The following is an 18,972-nucleotide window of genomic DNA, read 5'->3' as shown; positions in this document are numbered from 1 at the left end:
GACTGAGAGAAAGCGCTCGACGTTTTTGTTTTTTACGGTGCATAAAGTGGTGTTTGTCTAATTGGGACACTTTTTTTTTAATTTTTTCAACCCGGGTCCTGTGCTGTGTGGGCATTTACTTTTCTTGGCTCATCTTCACTTCTAGCTTTCTATTTAATTATTTATTTATTTATTTGCTTACCTGGCCAACAACTGTCAAATAAGTAAGTAAGCCCGACTGGGTGGATGCCCTTTTTCAGTGGAGACCCAAGGATAAAAGCTCAAAAAATAAACATATGCAATAATTAACAACAAAGTAAATAAAAAGAACAACATTAAAAGTAAAAAGATATTAACATTGAGTAGCATTCAGTATAGCAGTATTCATATAAAGTATACTATTTTAGCATATACTATTATGATTATTTACTATTTAAGCATAAATTGGACGATTGGATGGGAAACAGTAAATTCAACTGGGGGTTCCACCTGTATCCCTCTAAGATAGGAGTAATAGGTGCTGATTCAGTGTCTACTCATAAAAGACTCTCTTGGGAACAAGGGTTAACTTGGCTAGGCTTGTAAGGGCCTTAGGGTCATTAGCCTAGTAACCTCCTGTGATAAAGCTTTGGGTCATTCCTTAATAGCTTGCCTATGGTTGTCACATATAATGAGTTTCACAGACTTCCCTGCATGCTGTGTTCCTGGCTTTCTTTCCAGTAGGTACTAGCAGTGTGATGGGCTAGGCTACCTCTGTCTATTCAGGATGGGTGAGCCAATGTTGGGTACTCACTCTTATCTTCCTTTCAGATGAATAGATAGGTGAGGTGAGAGGGGAAGTAGCCCTGGGTGCAAAGTGTTGGGAGGGTGCATTCGGCTATCCATCATCCTGTTTATTTTGTTTGTTTTTGCTTTTCTGGTTTTCAGTTGAAGAGCTACCAGGTGGGTGAGTGGGGGATATGGATGTAAATGTAACTATAATGACCCAATGTCTGCAATGTAGTGATTGGGCTACTACTGTGAAGTTTTTTTTCTCTTCCTTGGATGAGCTAGCTGGGCCGAGCATGGATGTAAATGTAGCCATTGAGTTATTACAGTGAACTATTTTTTGGCTCTTCAGTTGAAGAGCTATATGGGGTGGAATGCTGGCTTATGGAATCAGCCCAGGGCACTGACTGAGCCAGCTTTGCCTCTTCTTCACTAATGGTTCCTCTATCACTGGGGTCATCTGGATCACGTCTTTTTCCCTTTGTGTCACAAAGACATCAGTAGACACATTTTGTAAGGTGGAATGAGGTTAGATTTTTGTAACCAGAAATCTCATTTGTAAATCTAGGACAGCTGTGTGAATTTTGAACCTCTGCTTTAACTAAGTGTTATTGAAAAAAGGCTTTTTAAAATTTAATATATGAACTAACTCCAAGACTGCTGTACTTTGGAGTAAGAGGGGTTGTCCAGGACACCTCAGTCTTGATTTTAGTATGAATTTATCAGTTAATGCAGTGCATTATAAAGAGCAACACTCAAGGCTGTGGTCATTAAAGTGTGGGATTTCTTCCTGGTCCAGCACATTAAGGCATACTGTCCTTGTTTTTTGTTTGGTTTTCCAGTTTGGTTACACTGCAGGCTCCTATACATATTATGATTTAAAATGGTGTTTGATCTCTTTGCTTCTTGACACAGACATGCATGAGAATGATGTGGAGGATGACAGAGAAGACATGAAGCATCTCCACCCAGGGGCCCTGCTTTACAGAGCAGCAGTGCATCAGAGTCTACCCATCATGGCAGATGCACTGGCACATGGGGCTGATGTCAACTGGGTGAATGCAGCAGAAGAAAACCGAACACCCCTTATTCAAGCTGTATCATCTGTGAGTTGACTTTTCTTATTTCATCAGTATAACTATATAATACCATATGGAATGTATCTTTATGCACACACACACACACACACACACACACACATGTATATGCATGAACAGACACGTGTGTATATGTATATGTTTTTGTGTCACTACACCATTTATTGAACTACTTGATTGATGACCACACATAATCAATGGCATTATTGGAAAAAGAGGAAAATACAGTTGTGTAAGAACTTACCATAATGGTAGAGTGTCTTTCTCTTCATTGTTGCAGTATTCCTTACAATAGGGGTCCCGTGCCAAGGGCTTCCCAACATCCAGCCATTATACCATATATATATATATATATATATATATATATATATATATATATATATATATATATATATATATGTAGGTTGCTTAAGTTACACTGTATGTCACATGTATGCTCCCCAAGAACAGTGTGAGGCATAAAGGTGTTTTCCGGATGTTCCATCCTCAGAAATGTGAGCCCTAGTAGGAATGTCAGTCCAAGGAGTTGAGCGGTAACAAGTTCATCCAGAAGAAAAAAGAACCAGGGGGAGGAGGGAGGGAGTGAATACTACAGGAGCGAAGAGAAGGACGTCTGTTGTTATGGTAAGTTCTTACACGACTGTACTATGGCCTTCCATTTCATTGTTGCAGTATTCCTTACAAGAAGGTGAGTACAAAAGCTCAGGAAGAAGAAACAGAGGAGGAAGGACCAGCAGAACTCTCTAGGAACCCATGAAGAATGGCCCTAGCAAAGCCACCTCTAGCTCTTGATATCACATTCAACTTTTAGTGCTTGGTAAACATATATACAGAAGTCCAGGTAGCTGCCTCAAGAATAGGGTTAGTATCCAAACCCTTGATAAAAGCACCAGAAGAAGCCACAACCGTAATAGAATGAGCCTTAACAGAAGAAGAAAGGTTCTTGCCATGAAAAGAATAACAAAAAGAAATGGCTTTAGAAATCCAAGAAGAAATAGTTTGCTTGTAAAGAGACAATCTGAAGGATCTAGGACAAAAGGAAACAAAGAGCTGATCAAGTTTATGAAAAGTCTTAGTCTTATCCAAATAAAATCTGAGTTGTCTATGCACATCCAAAGTGTGCAGCACCTTCTGTCTAGCAGATTGTGAGAACGGCACAAGTGGGCTCATTAATAGACTGATTAAGAAGCAACTCATTCATCACTTTGGGCATAAAAGAAGTATTATTATGAAGGGACACCCTGTCCTTATGGAAAACTAAAAAAAGGGCAAGTCATAAGGGTTTGAGGCTTAGACACCTGTTTGCAAGAAGTAAGGGCTAACAAAAGTACAGTTTTCCAAGCGCAATGTTGTAAGGAAGCTGAAACTACAGGCTCAAAAAGAGCCTGGGTCAGTTTTTCCAAAACAAAAAAATCTCAGGGAGGAGGGACAGGCTTTCAGGGAGACCTCTAAGAAACTGTTTAGCCTCAAATCTAGAAGCTAAAGGAGGTAATAAAGGCAGACAAGCAGAAATAGCTGATAAGTGGGTCTTAACAGAAGAGTAAGCCAATCCAGCATTGGGCAGTTCACACAGATAAGACAGAACCACAGGAAAATCCACACAAAGTAGATCCAGGGTTCCAAGAAAGACACTAAACAGAAAACTCTTCCATTTGGATAAGTCAGATTTCCTAGTTTTGGGCTTCCTGGCCTTCTGTAGGACCCTAAAGATGTCCTCAGAAAAAAAGGTGTCTGTATGGAATTGAAATCCTATTACCCGCAGTGTCATTTGGAAAGTGGACAGGTGGGGATGGATGAGAGATCCCTTGCCTTATGTGAGTAGGTCCACCCTGTGAGGTAAGTTGTGATGATCACACTTGGCTAAATGCAGAAGAAGAGAGAACCAATGCTAGCTGGGCCAAAAGGGAGTCACCAGCAAGATGTTGGGAGTATCCTGTTGTATTTTAGACAGGACATTTGGAATGAAAGGAAGGGGAAAGAAGGCATAAAGAAACTTCCCCTTCCAAGAAACCAAGGGCATCCACCTTCCAGACCAGAGGACCTGGGACCCTGGCCCAAAATAGAGGAAGTTGTCTGTTCAGAGGGGAGGCAAAATGATCCACTTGAGGAATATCCTACTGATGGACAATGTCCAGAAACACATCCCTGTGAAGTATCCGCTCTTGGAATTGTGTTATGGACCTACTCAGAGAATTTGTCACAATGTTGTGACCTGAGGGAATGTAAACTACCTGAAGTGTCACACGATACCGAATAGCTAGTTCCCACACTAGAAGTGCCAACCAGCACAGGAGATAAGACTTCATCTGCCCTTGCTTGACATACCATAGCACTGTGGTATTGTCTGTAAACTCCTTGAGAGGCCCTGGGGTGAATAGAAGGTGAAATACTTGAAGAGCCAGCAGAATAGCTCTCATCTCTTTGACATTGATGTGGTCTTTCCTTTGTTGAGGAAACCAAGAACCCTGCACATTTAGAAAACCAAAGGTTGCTCCCCATCCTACATCTGAAACATCTGTGAACAACTCCTGAAAGGGAAGAAAGGGTTGAAATCGGAGCCCTGGATTGAGAGCCAACTGCTAAATCCACTATTGAAATTCCAGCTTGAGGCATGGAGGATGAGGAACTAAGAAGTCCAGAGGATGAGAATGCTGAAGTTACATTGACTTTAGAAGCCACTTAAGTTCTCTCATGTGGAATTTGGCAAAATGGAGCATAGTAATGGTGGAGGCCATAAAACCTAGAGCTCTCAGAAACTCCCTGGCTGTGATTAAGGCTAGCAGAAGAAAGCATTGAAAGAAAGAAATGAGAGTTAAGGCCTTGGGAGGAGGCAGTGATGCCAGCATTGGAACAGTCTGGATCCTGCACCCCAGAAATACATGATCCTGTGAAGGAGTCGGAAAGGACTTTTGGAAATTTATAGTGAACCTCAGACTTTACGAGAAAGAAATGGCAAAGTAAAGATGCTGCATTAAAGTCTCTGGAGAGGATGCTTGAAAAAGGAGACCATCTCAGAAAAAGCAATCACAGGAGCAAGGCATCTGGTCAATACCCTTGGGCAGTAGAAAGGCCAAAGGGCAAAGCAGAGAAATGAAAATGCCAGGAAGCAACAGAGAAATGTAAAAACTTCCTGAAAAGGGGATGAATAGGGATGTGAAGATAGGCATCCTTGAGATCCAGAGACACTAGAAAAGCTGAGAAAGCAGCAGAGGGAACAAAGTCTGAAGGGGCAACATCCAAAAGGAAGGGACCTTTGGGAAGGCATTTAGATGACAGAAATCCAGAATGGTCACCCAAGTGCCTTATTTTCTGGAGACCTAGAACATTCTGAAATAAAATCCCTTAACCCTTTGAAAAACTGAAACTGCCTGACTAGTTCCCTGAGATAAAAGATCCAGAAGCATCCCTGGAAAAAAATGGCAACTGTTCCTGAGAGGATGAGGAATGCCCATGAAAGGGGAAAGAGATTTCCAGACCATGTAATACCCTAGGCAGATAATGGACAGAAGCCAGGAATCCTGAGTAATCTTTAACCAAACTGGAAGGGACAGGGAAAGACAAAGAGAAGGAGGAAAGTGGCTGAGAAGAACAGGATGGTCAGACAGCACCTGGTTTGTCAGTAAAAGACTTCTGTGTCACAGGAGTCTGGGTAGCTTTAGCAGGAGGAGCCCTTTTCTCAACCTTTTTACCCTTGGGAAGAGGACAAGACTGCCTATGAACAAATGCCAGCTTTTTAGGTTAATTCCTATGAAATGTTGGCACAGATGAGACAAAAACATGTTTCATTTCCTGTAAAGCCTTGCCTTTATCTTGAAGAGACTTAACCAGATGAGCAAAAGCTGCACCAAATAAGTGTTTGTTATATGGAGGGGCATCCATCAACTTGGCCTTAATATCATCAGGCAAAGGTTGAAGCCAATGCCAGGAATATCTCTGCATTACAGGACCAAAATCAAGAGCTCTAGAAGAAGCATCTGCTGCCTCATAACTGCACTTAATAGAATGGCATGCCACCTGAGAAGAAGTCCCAAATAAGGAGAGAGAACAGAGTCTTTCCTTCAGAATTAGGAAGGTCAGAAATTACCTCAGAAGACCCAAAGTGTGTGTGTGTATATATATATATATATATATATATATATATATATATATATATATAGTTCATAGTTCTTAGTTCATAGTTCTAGTACTAGGCTAACTGCCCTTGTGGACCATTTTAAGCCTAGCCAATTACCCCATGTGAGAATCAAACCCTGCACCTTGTGGCTATAAGGCAAACACCTTAACAATTATGCCAACCTCCCACCCCATATATATATATATATATATATGTGTATGTATATTGTCAGTAGAAGGACATTTATAGAGAAATTTGCCATCAGATATCAGTTTTTTTTTGGGGGGGGGCATGGGGGCTAGGAATCTGGATCCTGAGACGCAGTAGAAAAGGCATCCAACAAGGCAGCCAAAACAGGAGGAACAGCAGAAGGTCTAGTAGAGTCCATTTGTAGAAGCTTGTAATATATTTTCTGAACCTCAGAAACATGGGCACAGTCTCAATTAAAACATTCCATCATTCTGGAAATTGTGTCCTTAAAGAAAATCTCCTCAAAAGGAGTGTCAGGACTAGTGGACTCTACTCTCTCAGAACTATAGTGTAAGGGAGATAGAATCTGGGAAGAATAAACAAGGGATTCCTCATTTAAATCCCTCTCCTCCTCAGTAGAATCCTGTTCACTAGGCCTTTTGATGGGAGTAGAGGACCAAGTTGGAGCATAAATAGAAACTCCTTGGGGAGGCTTTAAAGCCATAAGGGCATTAAACAATCCCTAAGTGAAATTCTGCCATTTACTTTGAGGGTCCTTAGGGGCAGGAGAAACATGGTTTATTTTTTGTTTCTTTTCCAACAGGATGTCTGCCTTATAAAATTTAGAAGGCTTAGACCCCAGATGGCATTCTACAATGGTAGTCGGTACTTCCTCCCTAACCAAAATCTGAGGAACACCCCTAGGCCCTTCAGTAATAATCAGCCATGGTTCCTCCTAAACATCCAAAGCAGATGTCCACAAGGTCTCCAGGGATGTGCATGAGGTCGGATTCATGCCATGTGATCCTCCGGGCTTTCACTAACCTCAGGAGAGAAGTCCAACAGAGGTGGTACAGCAGAAGAATCATACCCAGATTTCTTGGCCGCCTTCTTAGCAGAAATTTCCTTCCATAGTGTCTTTTGGTAAAAGTTTAAGATGTTCTCTAAGTATAGGGCCAAAGAGGAAAGCTGACTACACAGAGTCTTCTGGACAAAAGTCTGACAAATTGAACAGGACATATGGTCGTGGGAAACACAAAGACAAACTAAACACCGTTCATGACCATCTTTATGGGGAATCTGTTGCCAGCACTGACATTTACCCTTTCTGGATGACATGCACCCCACAAGAAACAAAACAAAAGGAAAAAAGATAAGAGCAAAAACCTCAACAGGTCACTTATTTAAAAAGGCTTGGTGAACCAGCAAATGAAGCAGGTGTAAAGACCAACGATCAAAAGATGGCATTTGGACTGGCAGCACAGACGTTCAGAGGATGGTATGTCTGTGCATCACCTTTATGCCCTGTGTTGTACAAGGGGAACATATGTGTGACATACAGACATACGGCATACCTTAAGCAACCTAAAGGCTTTGGTAGACTGGCTGAACACCGGGCCATTCTTGGCAGAGGATCCCTATTGTAAGCAAATCTGCAACAGTGAAATGGAAGGCCATCATCACTGATCCATAAAGGATTGCAAAACCCTAACAAAACAATGTTCTTGCCCCCCCCCGCACCCTCCACTAATTCTGTATACCAACTCCAGAATTGCACTACTCTTGGAAAAGGGCGCATTTCCTGATCCCCACTGTACATTCAGTACATGTACAGTCAGTACATTTCAATGAGATGAGTTTCAGTCAGCTGTACCAGCTTTTTTACATGTCAATGAATGGACTTGAAGACAAATATATATATATATATATATATATATATATATATATATATATATATATATATATATATATATATGTGTAATATATATAATGTGTGTGTGTGTGTGTGTGCGCGCGCATGTGGTTGCAGTGGATTTGCTTAAATGTTCACAGCAGCAAACATTCTTTTGCTGGCTTAAGAGACTGCCTTCTGTTAATGCTGGCTTCTGTTTGTATGCAGTCTTGGTATAGCAAGAAGTGGGAATTTGCCTTTTCCCTGCTGTTTTGTGATCCTGGAGTTTGTATCAGTAGCAGAGGATATGAGCAGTGCAGAGAGCCCTTGGCAAAAACATTATTTATTTTTCTTTATTAGTTGTTATGATCTTTTAAGGTCAGTTTTTTTTTTCAGTGCTTTTACTGCTGCCCCATTCATTGATTGTAGTATATATCTCAGACAAAATGCATGAGCAGACAAGCAGGTGCACAGTAGGTAAATATTCAAAAACAATCACTCGACTTATCCAGCACCTCTCTCAAATTCAAGTAATTTTCTAATTTTCCTACCAGTTGATGGAGCAAACCCACAACAGACCTGGATTTCACCTCCTGGTTACATATACTTATACATATATGGTTTACTATCATTATGTTATCTCACAGGTGGTTGAATCCACCTGTGCAATGTCCTATATCCTGAATGACGGAATGTTGAACACCAACATTCCTAACTGGCCTACCTTGCCCTCCTTCTGGATCTGTGGTAACGCTTGTTCCTGGGACCAGAATGCTAGGGAGTTTCCATGATTGGTATTGTTGTCAGGTATGCCAGAATTTGGCATTCTGACTTTCACAGAGGTGCATCCACCATATTCCTACTCAGCTGCCTGTGAATCGACATAATGATAGTAAACTTGCATATACATATATGTGTGTGTGTGTGTGTGTGTGTGTGTGTGTGTGTGTGTGTGTGTGTGTGTGTGTGTGTGTGTGTATATAAATGAGTATATTTTACATAGGAGTTCACTTAAGGATCATTCTGTACCATCTAAAGCAAGCAGAGAAGAAAGTGTTTATCTTTACATCTCAGCATCTCTTTCCTGTCTAGTGAAAGAATATCACATTATGTCCCTCTCCCCTGCAGCAGCCAGTCATTCTCACTGGTTGTTTCCTTAACTCTCACAAATAAACAATCCATCTGGACATATAAAAAAACACTCACCCTTTCTATATACAGATTTTTGTCTTGCACCATCTAGGCCATGCATAAAATGTGTTTCCCAAGCCCTGATTCAGTCTTATTACAGCATTGGATTTACACAAGATGTCAATAGATCTGATGTTGTCAGTTTTCATTCTATCCTCAACTGTTGGGTTCGGATTCGAACCTTGGATCCAACTCGGGCATTACTAAAGCTTGTGGTAACCAAAAAGCTCTCGAGCTTCTCCCTTACTCATAATGCACTAACCCCTAACATGCCTAAGATCTCATTTGCCACTTTTCACGTAAGACATGATCAGCTGTAGCTCTCGATTCTTCAAATGTTATTTAGGCAGATAAGTGGAAATTTTTCTTCAAAACTTTATATTTCCTGTTTCTGAGTATCCCTTACCCTCCTATGTTTATGTGAATTACCTACCATTGTTGGTAGCCTTTTCCTGCTTTTGCTATATTTACACACTTGTGTGTTTCTTAGCTACCATTGTCAGTAGAATTTTTTTTTCCTTCTAGCTTTCATCTTTAAAAAGTCTTTTATCATTACGTAGTGGGTTTTTTGTGTTTATCATATGGCTGAGAAGAGTTATTCTGGTTTTAAAAAATGCTCAAAGTGTGGGCACAAGTTGCCTAGTTCTCTTCCTATACTCACTGCATTTATTGGCTAGGTCTACAACACCTGCAGAAGGATTGCTCTATCTGTTTCAGTTTTAAGCACAGAGCTCTTGTGGACAGAAAGAATAAGCTGACTTTTAAAGGCCTACACCTTCTTATTCAGTGAAGCTATAACTTGGGCTCAATCCCCCAAACCAAAATATGAAGTTGAAGTCTCCCATTCTATCCACTTCCTCAGCTCCATCTTCCAAGCCTTCCAGGAAGAAGTCTAAATCAGATTCAAGGATGTCAAACCTCTTCTCCTCTGATCTGAAGAAAGAGGTTAACGGATCCTACATCCTCGAATCTGACCATGAAACTGTCGGATCCAACTGCTCTGGAGCCTATCATCTTGCCAAGGACCCAATATTCTCCATCACTTGATACTGTACCTTCCAGGCTGCCTTCCCTCTTCATGGAAAGGCAACATAAACAATCACCTTCCCTGACCTTATCTTGCTCAACCAGGAGTTTGACTAAAGAAGATGTGGATGATAAGGAAGTTTCTCTTGGTGCAGATGCAGATTTGTGTGTTACTGGCTCCTACTATTTTGGATCAGGAGGCCCATCCATCAACCACTCCACCACCTCAGACTCTTTCTCTGGTTCCTTTGGTTGCTTCGGAGTCCCTGGATCTCAGTCTCCTGGGTCCATCAGGCTTGGATCTGAACATATCCTTGTCCTCAGATCTGAAGCTAACTCTGAGCACCCAAGCTCCTCCATCTTCAGATCTGGAGGACTCTTGGAGCTGAAGCTGCCTTGTCAGATCTAAGGTGATGGGATTGAGCCTGAAGATGTCAGAGCCATCTCTGTGCCTTGGAGGCTTGGCACTGGACAGCTCGGCTCTGACTTCCTCCTTGGGGAGATTGTTTTCAGGGTGGAAGCAGGCAGCAGCCTTGAAGCCTCCCTTCTCAGTGCCAAGGTCTTCTTTCTCTGGGGTGATCTGCCTTTGAGAGTGTGAAGTGGGTATTCTGTACTCCAACAGGACTGACATATCCAACCCCTTCAGATCTCTAATCCAGCTCCCAGATGTGTCTGGACTTGGAGCCTCATCATTCAACACAACAGGGACTGCCAGCTTGAGACCTCCAGTCTACCCAAGAGGGTTTCATAGTCTTTTCTGATACTTATCCAGAACACCCCACTGAGGAAGTCCCTAGGAAGAGAAAGTGCAAGACACGGCACTTGGACTTTCCACAATCAGTCACTGAAGATACGGACTTCAATGAGCATGAAGGGTCCACACAATCACCTCCAGAAGATGTCTCATTTGGAGACATCCTTGAGTTCCTGAAATGGAGAGGTGATTGGACTCCCAGCATCCCTTCACCTGAGGAGTCAGTATTTCTGGAGGCCTTTGGAGCTGACCCATCTACTTCCTGAGTTACTTCGCCTGCTGATGAACTCATTGATTTGATCTCTCAGCAGGTGTGGAAGGAGCCTGATGGAGCTGAGCCAATATCCAAAAGACCAGATTGGACTCTAGCTCCACCAGCGAGGAAGGGATTTTGGGCTAAAGGGGTGCTGGTGGATGCCATGGTTGTGGCAGTGGCCACCAAGAAAGAACTTGGTGAACAGAGTTCCTCTGTTCATCCTCCTAACAGGAGTCATGGGTGATGGACAGGTTTGAGAAGTGTTTCTATGCTTCAGCAACCTTTGCTCTTAGGTCACTAACTATTTGGCACATTTTACTTGGTTGCAAAGAGATTTGATCAAAGAACTTTTGAATTGCCTTTCCAGGACCATTTCCACTGAGGCCCAATTGTCTGTGGCTTCTCAGTTGGCTACCCTCCAATCTATCTTGAATTCATCCATGAGGCTTATTTTTCATGCAGCTGAAGGCACCTCAAGGGCAGCAGGTTCAGGTATATCCATTAGGAGGCATGCCTGGATGCATTTATGTGATTTTGCGGAGGCCTTCAAGTCCTCATTTGTCAATGCTCCTTTTGACAGCACTTATTTGGCCTCAAAGTGAAGGACATATTATGAAGGTGTGAGAAAGATAGAAAGACCCTCTCTGCAGTGGGTGTATGTTTTTTGACTCCTCAAAGATCCTTTTCCTTTTTTAGGAATCAATGAGGTGGTTGGAAAGTGTGGTTCAGGAAGTCCCAGTGTCCTTTCCAGGACACATGTGGAGAAAGTTCCCCTGGGACAGAGGGGGGACTCTAATGGACATCAACACCCCTGTGGCAGAGGAGGCCTGCAAAACCAGGGGTCTAGAGATTCTTTTTCTGACAGACCCTACCACCTCTCCCTGAAAGGAGGCCTGATTGTTCATCTCTGGAGGCTATCGTGGTTTGACTATCCCTGCACCAGAGAGCCTGGTAAGACATAAAAGATACTTGACTGCAGAGGATTATTTCCAGAGGCTATATAATACCCTTTCCCCTTCCACCTCTACAAAAAATTCCCTATGTTCCACCCTGTTAGAGGAAAGAAGATGCAAACACAAAAGCTGCTACAAAAAGAGTCTTCCAAGAGGTCCTGCCAGACCAGATAGAATCCAGACCTTACTCAAGATTCTTTGTAGTGCCAAAGAAAATGGGGCTGGAGTCTAATTTTAGATCTCAGCAACTTGAACAAGTCAGTTCCATATATAAAGTTTCGGATGGTCAGAGTTCAGTCCATTCTCCCTTTCTGGACAAGGATGACTGGATGTGCTCAGTAGACCTTCTAGATGCCAGCTATCACATAAAGATGAATAAACAGTGCAGAAGGTATTTACTCTTCAGGCTGGGAGCCAGTCACTGCAAGTTCAGAACTCTGCCCTTTGGCCTCACCACAGCCCCCAGGGTCTTTACCAAATGTATGGCAGTAGTACCAGCTCACTTGAGACTGCAAAGATTCCAGGTGTTTCCATCTCTGGATGACAGACTCATTACTGCCATGACCAGGCATCTGTTAATAAGAGCAAGAAATCAGGTATTCCAGATCTGCTATCTGGGGATAGCCATAAATTACAACAAGTCTCACCTAAAACCAACTAAAAATTTGGCATTCATAGGAGCAGTTTTCAACACAAAGTCAGTAATAGCTTCTCTTCCTCTCTGAAGAATACAGACTGTCCAATTACAGGTCAGAAAAATAATTTGTAGTACCAAGAGTTCAGCCCACTTGGTCCTTCAAGCTCTAGGATCAGTGTCAGCGGCAGTAACCTTAGTACCTCTAGCCAGATTTCATATGCAAATTCTTTAATGGATGTTAGCAACACAGTGGTCAATTCTTTACCAACACGTGTCAACACAAATAAGAATCACTCAGGCATACAAGAAAGATGTCAGATGGTGGATTCATTCATATCAGGTTCTACAAGGCCATTCATTCATTCTCCCTCAGCTCAAGGCCATAGTGACCATGGATGCTTCCCAGTTTGATTGGGGGGGGGGACTTTCTGGGTAAAACACACCAAGGCACTTGCTCCCCCGAAGAAGCCAACTTGCATGTAAATCTCCTAGAGATGAGAGCATGCTCTTAGCATTGCAAGCCCTCCAAAATGCTGTCCCTTCAGGGACAATTGCTTTTCAAACAGGCAATATGTCAGTAGTTTGGCACCTCAACAAACAAGGAGGAACCAGATCTTACCCCTTGTGTTGAGAAGCACTCAGAGTGTGGCAGTAGGTGATCTAATCCAAACGCTTTCTCATAGCAATGCACATTTCAGGGAAGTCCAGTGTGTTTGTAGACAAATTGAGCAGGTTCATTCTTCTTCCTCATGACAGGCCTCTCAACATAGAAGTGACAGAAATCATTTTCCGTCAATGGGGCCGGCCTTGCTTCTCCCCTAAACAACAGCTACTTTGCCCTAATTCCCCACAGTGGGAGTCACTGAGAGATGCTCTACTTCATGGTTGGCCTTGCTGTCTGCTTTATGCTTACCCACCAATTACTTTAATTACAAACTTTCTGCAGAAAGCTGCCAGTTTGAAGAGCAAAGTCATCCTCATTGCACCTTACTGGCCTCACCAGGTTTGGTTTCCATTCCTATGGCCTCATCAGCTTTACCAACTTTGGAGTCTGGATACAATTTCAGACCTCCTGTCTCACCTGACAGGCATGATTCACCGAGACATCTTAAACCTCAAGCTTACAGCTTGGTTTCTTCAGTTCCATTAATAGCCAGACAACCAGTGCTGTCTTACTCTGTCCGCAGTATCCTTTTATCTTCCTTTAAATCTTCAGCATGAAAACTCTATACAGGTAAATGGAAAAGATTTGTTTACTGGGCACAACAAAATCACATTGATCCATTTTCAATTCCCACTCAGAACATACTTGAATTTTTAGCTTTACTCTTTCAAGAAAGGGAGAGCACTTCTACCATTAAAGTTCAATTAGCAGCAATATCTAATTTTCATATTGGATTTGAAGGTTCTTCTGTGTCCTCTTCTAAACTTTGCAAGCATTCTTGAGAGGTACTCTTCTTTAAAGACCGTACTCTACCATGAGATCTGAACTTGGTACTGCAAGCATTAGGGTGGCCTAATGGTTAAGGTGTTTGCCTTACAAACACAAGGTGCAGGGTTTGAGTCTCACAAGGGATAATTGGCTAGGCGTAAAATAGCTTGCAAGGGCAGTTAGCCTAGTACTAACCTATGAACTTACTTATAAAATGAGCAATGTAAAATACCCTTCTTACCATTATGGAGACATGGTGGTCAAAGTTAAAGGTCTTTTCAGGCTTGTTGGCTGTTGGTGAAGCACCCACCAAGAGGAGAAAATGCTGAGAGAAGAAGGGAGCCACTTTTCAGATTTTAAGTATTTTTTCTCTGTTTATTTGCTAAGTTTTTCTGCATAGTTGCCTAGTTTGAGCAGTTTCTGGCTTGTTAAACTTGATTTCTGCATTAGTAGCTGTATTTAGAGCACAACCAAAAGCTGTTTACTGAATTTCCTGTTTGCACTTAATTTTAAAATCGTTTTTTCTCAAAACTTGCATATTTTCTGTCTTTGACCTAGCACTCTTGTGTGGGGTCATTAACTGCACTGTTATAACTTGATATTACTTGTGAACCTCTGCTATCTCTGAAAAAAAAACAAAAAAAATCTTGCTTTTTCCCCACTTTTCTGAGATTTAAAAAAGTTCAGTTACAGGCTTGCTGTTCCTGAACTGTTTGTAAGTTTCTGTGAGGCCATTTTTGCTTGGGCTAAAGGAAAGTCTCTGTTGATCAGTGGCAGTGAAAACATTGAGCAGCTCCCCTGCCCCCCATGGGAGTGGTTACTGACTTGAAACTGTAGTTTTATTGACCAGTAGGGGTCATTTCCAAAACTCCTTCATCTTCCTCTCTTAAAACCTAGTTGCCTTGTGGGTTTTGCATCTTTTCAGGCTTGTTGGCTGTTGGTAAAGCACCCACCAAGAGGAGAAAACGCTGAGAGAAGGGAGCCACTTTTGAGATTTTAAGTATTTTTTCTCTGTTTATTTGCTAAGTTTTTCTGCATAGTTGCCTAGTTTGAGCATTTTCTGGCTTGTTAAACTTGATTTCTGCATTAGTAGCTGTATTTAGAGCACAACCAAAAGCTGTTTACTGAATTTCCTGTTTGCACTTAATTTTAAAATCGTTTTTTCTCAAAACTTGCATATTTTCTGTCTTTGACCTAGCACTCTTGTGTGGGGTCATTTACTGCACTGTTATAACTTGATATTACTTGTGAACCTCTGCTATCTCTGAAAAAAAAAAAAAAATCTTGCTTTTTTCCCACTTTTCTGAGATTTAAAAAAGTTCAGTTACAGGCTTGCTGTTCCTGAACTGTTTGTAAGTTTCTGTGAGGCCATTTTTGCTTGGGCTAAAGGAAAGTCTCTCTGTTGATCAGTGGCAGTGAAAAACATTGAGCAGCTCCCCTGCCCCTGTGGGAGTGGTTACTGACTTGAAACTGTAGTTTTATTGACCAGTAGGGGTCATTTCCAAAACTCCTTCATCTTCCTCTCTTAAAACCTAGTTGCCTCGTGGGTTTGGCATCTTTTCAGGCTTGTTGGCTGTTGGTGAAGCACCCACCAAGAGGAGAAAACGCTGAGAGAAGAAGGGAGCCACTTTTGAGATTTTAAGTATTTTTTCTCTGTTTATTTGCTAAGTTTTTCTGCATAGTTGCCTAGTTTGAGCATTTTCTGGCTTGTTAAACTTGATTTCTGCATTAGTAGCTGTATTTAGAGCACAACCAAAAGCTGTTTACTGAATTTCCTGTTTGCACTTAAATTTTAAAATCGTTTTTTCTCAAAACTTGCATATTTTCTGTCTTTGACCTAGCACTCTTGTGTGGGGTCATTTACTGCACTGTTATAACTTGATATTACTTGTGAACCTCTGCTATCTCTGAAAAAAACAAAAACAAAAAAATCTTGCTTTTTTCCCACTTTTCTGAGATTTAAAAAAGTTCAGTTACAGGCTTGCTGTTCCTGAACTGTTTGTAAGTTTCTGTGAGGCCATTTTTCTTGGGCTAAAGGAAAGTCTCTCTGTTGATCAGTGGCAGTGAAAACATTGAGCAGCTCCCCTGCCCCCGTGGGAGTGGTTACTGACTTGAAACTGTAGTTTTATTGACCAGTAGGGGTCATTTCCAAAACTCCTTCATCTTCCTCTCTTAAAACCTAGTTGCCTCGTGGGTTTGGCATCTTTTCAGGCTTGTTGGCTGTTGGTGAAGCACCCACCAAGAGGGGAAAATGCTGAGAGAAGAAGGGAGCCACTTTTGAGATTTTAAGTATTTTTTCTCTGTTTATTTGCTAAGTTTTTCTGCATAGTTGTCTAGTTTGAGCATTTTCTGGCTTGTAAAACTTGATTTCTGCATTAGTAGCTTTATTTAGAGCACAACCAAAAGCTGTTTACTGAATTTCCTGTTTGCACTTAATTTTAAAATCGTTTTTTCTCAAAACTTGCATATTTTCTGTCTTTGACCTAGCACTCTTGTGTGGGGTCATTTACTGCACTGTTATAACTTGATATTACTTGTGAACCTCTGCTATCTCTGAAAAAACAAAAACAAAAAAAAAATCTTGTTTTTCCCACTTTTCTGAGATTTAAAAAAGTTCAGTTACAGGCTTGCTGTTCCTGAACTGTTTGTAAGTTTCTGTGAGGCCATTTTTGCTTGGGCTAAAGGAAAGTCTCTCTGTTGATCAATGGCAGTGAAAAACATTGAGCAGCTCCCCTGCCCCCGTGGGAGTGGTTACTGACTTGAAACTGTAGTTTTATTGGCCGTATTGGGTCAATTCCTGGCTCTTTCCAGCCCCTGCTATCAAGCATGCTAAAGCGTGCTTTAGCGCGATTTAGCACGGAGTTGCCACTAGAGCAGCATCGGTTTAACAAGGTTAAACATTTTCTGGCTCCATAAAGTCTGTTCTTCATTTTTTCCCTTAGAATTGCTCTACTAGTATTCTAAACAGTATATCCCTTAACTAAAAAGCACAGCACTTGTTCCTAAAAAGCTTTTTTTTTTTTTTTTTCTCCAAAAAAAAAAAAGCTCAGCACTTTTCAGGCTTAGCACTTCTGTATTATACAAAGTCCCTCACTAGTGAACCCCCCCCCCCCAGGAGTACCCACTTCCTTACTAAGTCCTCTCTCATTCAGTTACACCCCAAACTTCTTAATTTCTCTAGCATGTCGAAGGGCCAGATGCTGGCATCCTCTCCTGTCCAGTTGGTGTGAATAGAAATATTGAGGCAATGTTACAATTGCCTCATGTACACAGACAACCCTCTCCTCCTCCCACATAACACAAATACTTGCGAGAGATGCAGCTATTTAGCCAAACTGGAGGCTGAGCTCTCAACTCAGGACTGGCAAGACCAGACAGGAGGAGAAGGCAACTACACACACCACAAAACCAGTCTCACATAAAGCTATCACAACAATGAATCAAACACATAAACACACAAAGACATACTCGGAGGCTCTGAGCAAAAATTTACCTAAACAGCAGAGGTCTCCAAAGCAGACACCAAGCAACCGCCACCTCATGACACACCACAGGCAACACATAAAACACAAAATCAGTGTGCAAAGCAGTCACAGCCCTTAAGGCCAAATACAACACCAAACATACTTGTCATAGGTGACTCCATAGTCAGACACACTGACGTCCCACTCACCAGGCTGAACAAGGAGAGGGTCACAGTAAGCTGCCTATCGGGCTAGAATCCGCCACATAACACAAGCACTCGGGTCACTCCACAGCAAGTACAAATATGACACAGTCATTGTCCATGCTGGTGTGAACGACCTGAGATACCTCCTGGACTACATGAAAAGAGACATAGAGGAGCTCTCTGATTATGTAGCCCAGGCAGGTATGACCCTGACCCTGAGCAGCATCCTTCCTTCACCAAGAATGATGCCACAACATAGAGACAAGATGATCAGCTTTAACAATTGGCTTAATTTCTGGTGTCATTCAAAGAGGATCCAGTGTCTGTCTGCCTGGGATGACATGCTTGACAAGCCACGCTTCGCAAGGGAAGGCTTGCACCTGTCACCTCTGGGATTCCGGATATTGGCTAAGGCTCTTGCCACCCCCATAGTGCCTTTTTTAGGCAAGGCTCAAATTCTAAACCTACCACCCTAGAAAACAAAAATGGGAAGAAACTAAGGGTAATGCTGCTCAATGCCAGAAGTCTAAATCTCAAAATGCACGCACTCGAGGCCCTTCTCAGTATGGAGAACATCGAAGTCTGTGCTGTGACTGAAACCTGGTTCAAGGCTCCAGAGAGCACTCCAGCACTATCAGGTTTTACCTCATATCATGCGTTCTGGCCCCAAAACCCGGACCACTCCACTAAAGGAGGGGGTGTATCCATATTCATCAAGGATACCCACACCTCCAGGTTGGTGGCAATGCACGAAGCATCGGAAACCATCCAGGTGCAATTAACCATAGGCAAAACTGCTCTACAATTTGTAGCATGCTACAGGCCACCCTCTCAAACTCAGGAACCCCACACAGCCTTCCTGAAGACACTGGAGGGTATAAATGTATCTCCAAACACCATTATATTGGGTGACTTCAACTACCCGAATATAGACTGGGAACATTACTCAAGCCCAAACTTTCTAGCCCAAAGGTTCCTGGAGTTCATAAATTCAAATGCCATGGAACAACTAGTCACCGTTCCCACAAAAGGAGAAAATATACTAGATCTCATCATCACAAACATGGGGACAAAATGCTCCACACTGGAAGTATATCCCTCATTGGTGAGATCAGATCATAAACTAATCTCACTGGATATCCACATCCGCCCCACCCCAAACAAAAAGACCACAGTGAAGAACTTCTCTAAAGCAAACTTCACACTACTCAAGACTGGTGTGGTATCCTTCAAG

General features: G+C 42.1%; 1 protein-coding gene across 1 annotated transcript in view; it reads left to right on the top strand.

The window, feature by feature from the left end:
• The window catches only part of ACAP1 (ArfGAP with coiled-coil, ankyrin repeat and PH domains 1), a 1,330,515-nt gene that overhangs the window by 1,109,515 nt on the left and 202,028 nt on the right, over positions 1-18,972 (top strand). The window contains exon 19 of the mRNA XM_044077032.1: positions 1,663-1,853. Coding sequence (XP_043932967.1) covers positions 1,663-1,853 — 191 coding nt within the window. The remainder of the gene's footprint in view (positions 1-1,662; positions 1,854-18,972) is intronic.

This window comes from Protopterus annectens, chromosome 7.part0, assembly GCF_019279795.1.
Source record: "Protopterus annectens isolate FY-2018-M chromosome 7.part0, PAN1.0, whole genome shotgun sequence".
NCBI classification, from domain to species: domain Eukaryota; kingdom Metazoa; phylum Chordata; order Ceratodontiformes; family Protopteridae; genus Protopterus; species Protopterus annectens.
The sequence above is the reverse complement of the archived record's forward strand: the minus strand, read 5'-3'. Positions and strand labels throughout refer to the sequence as shown.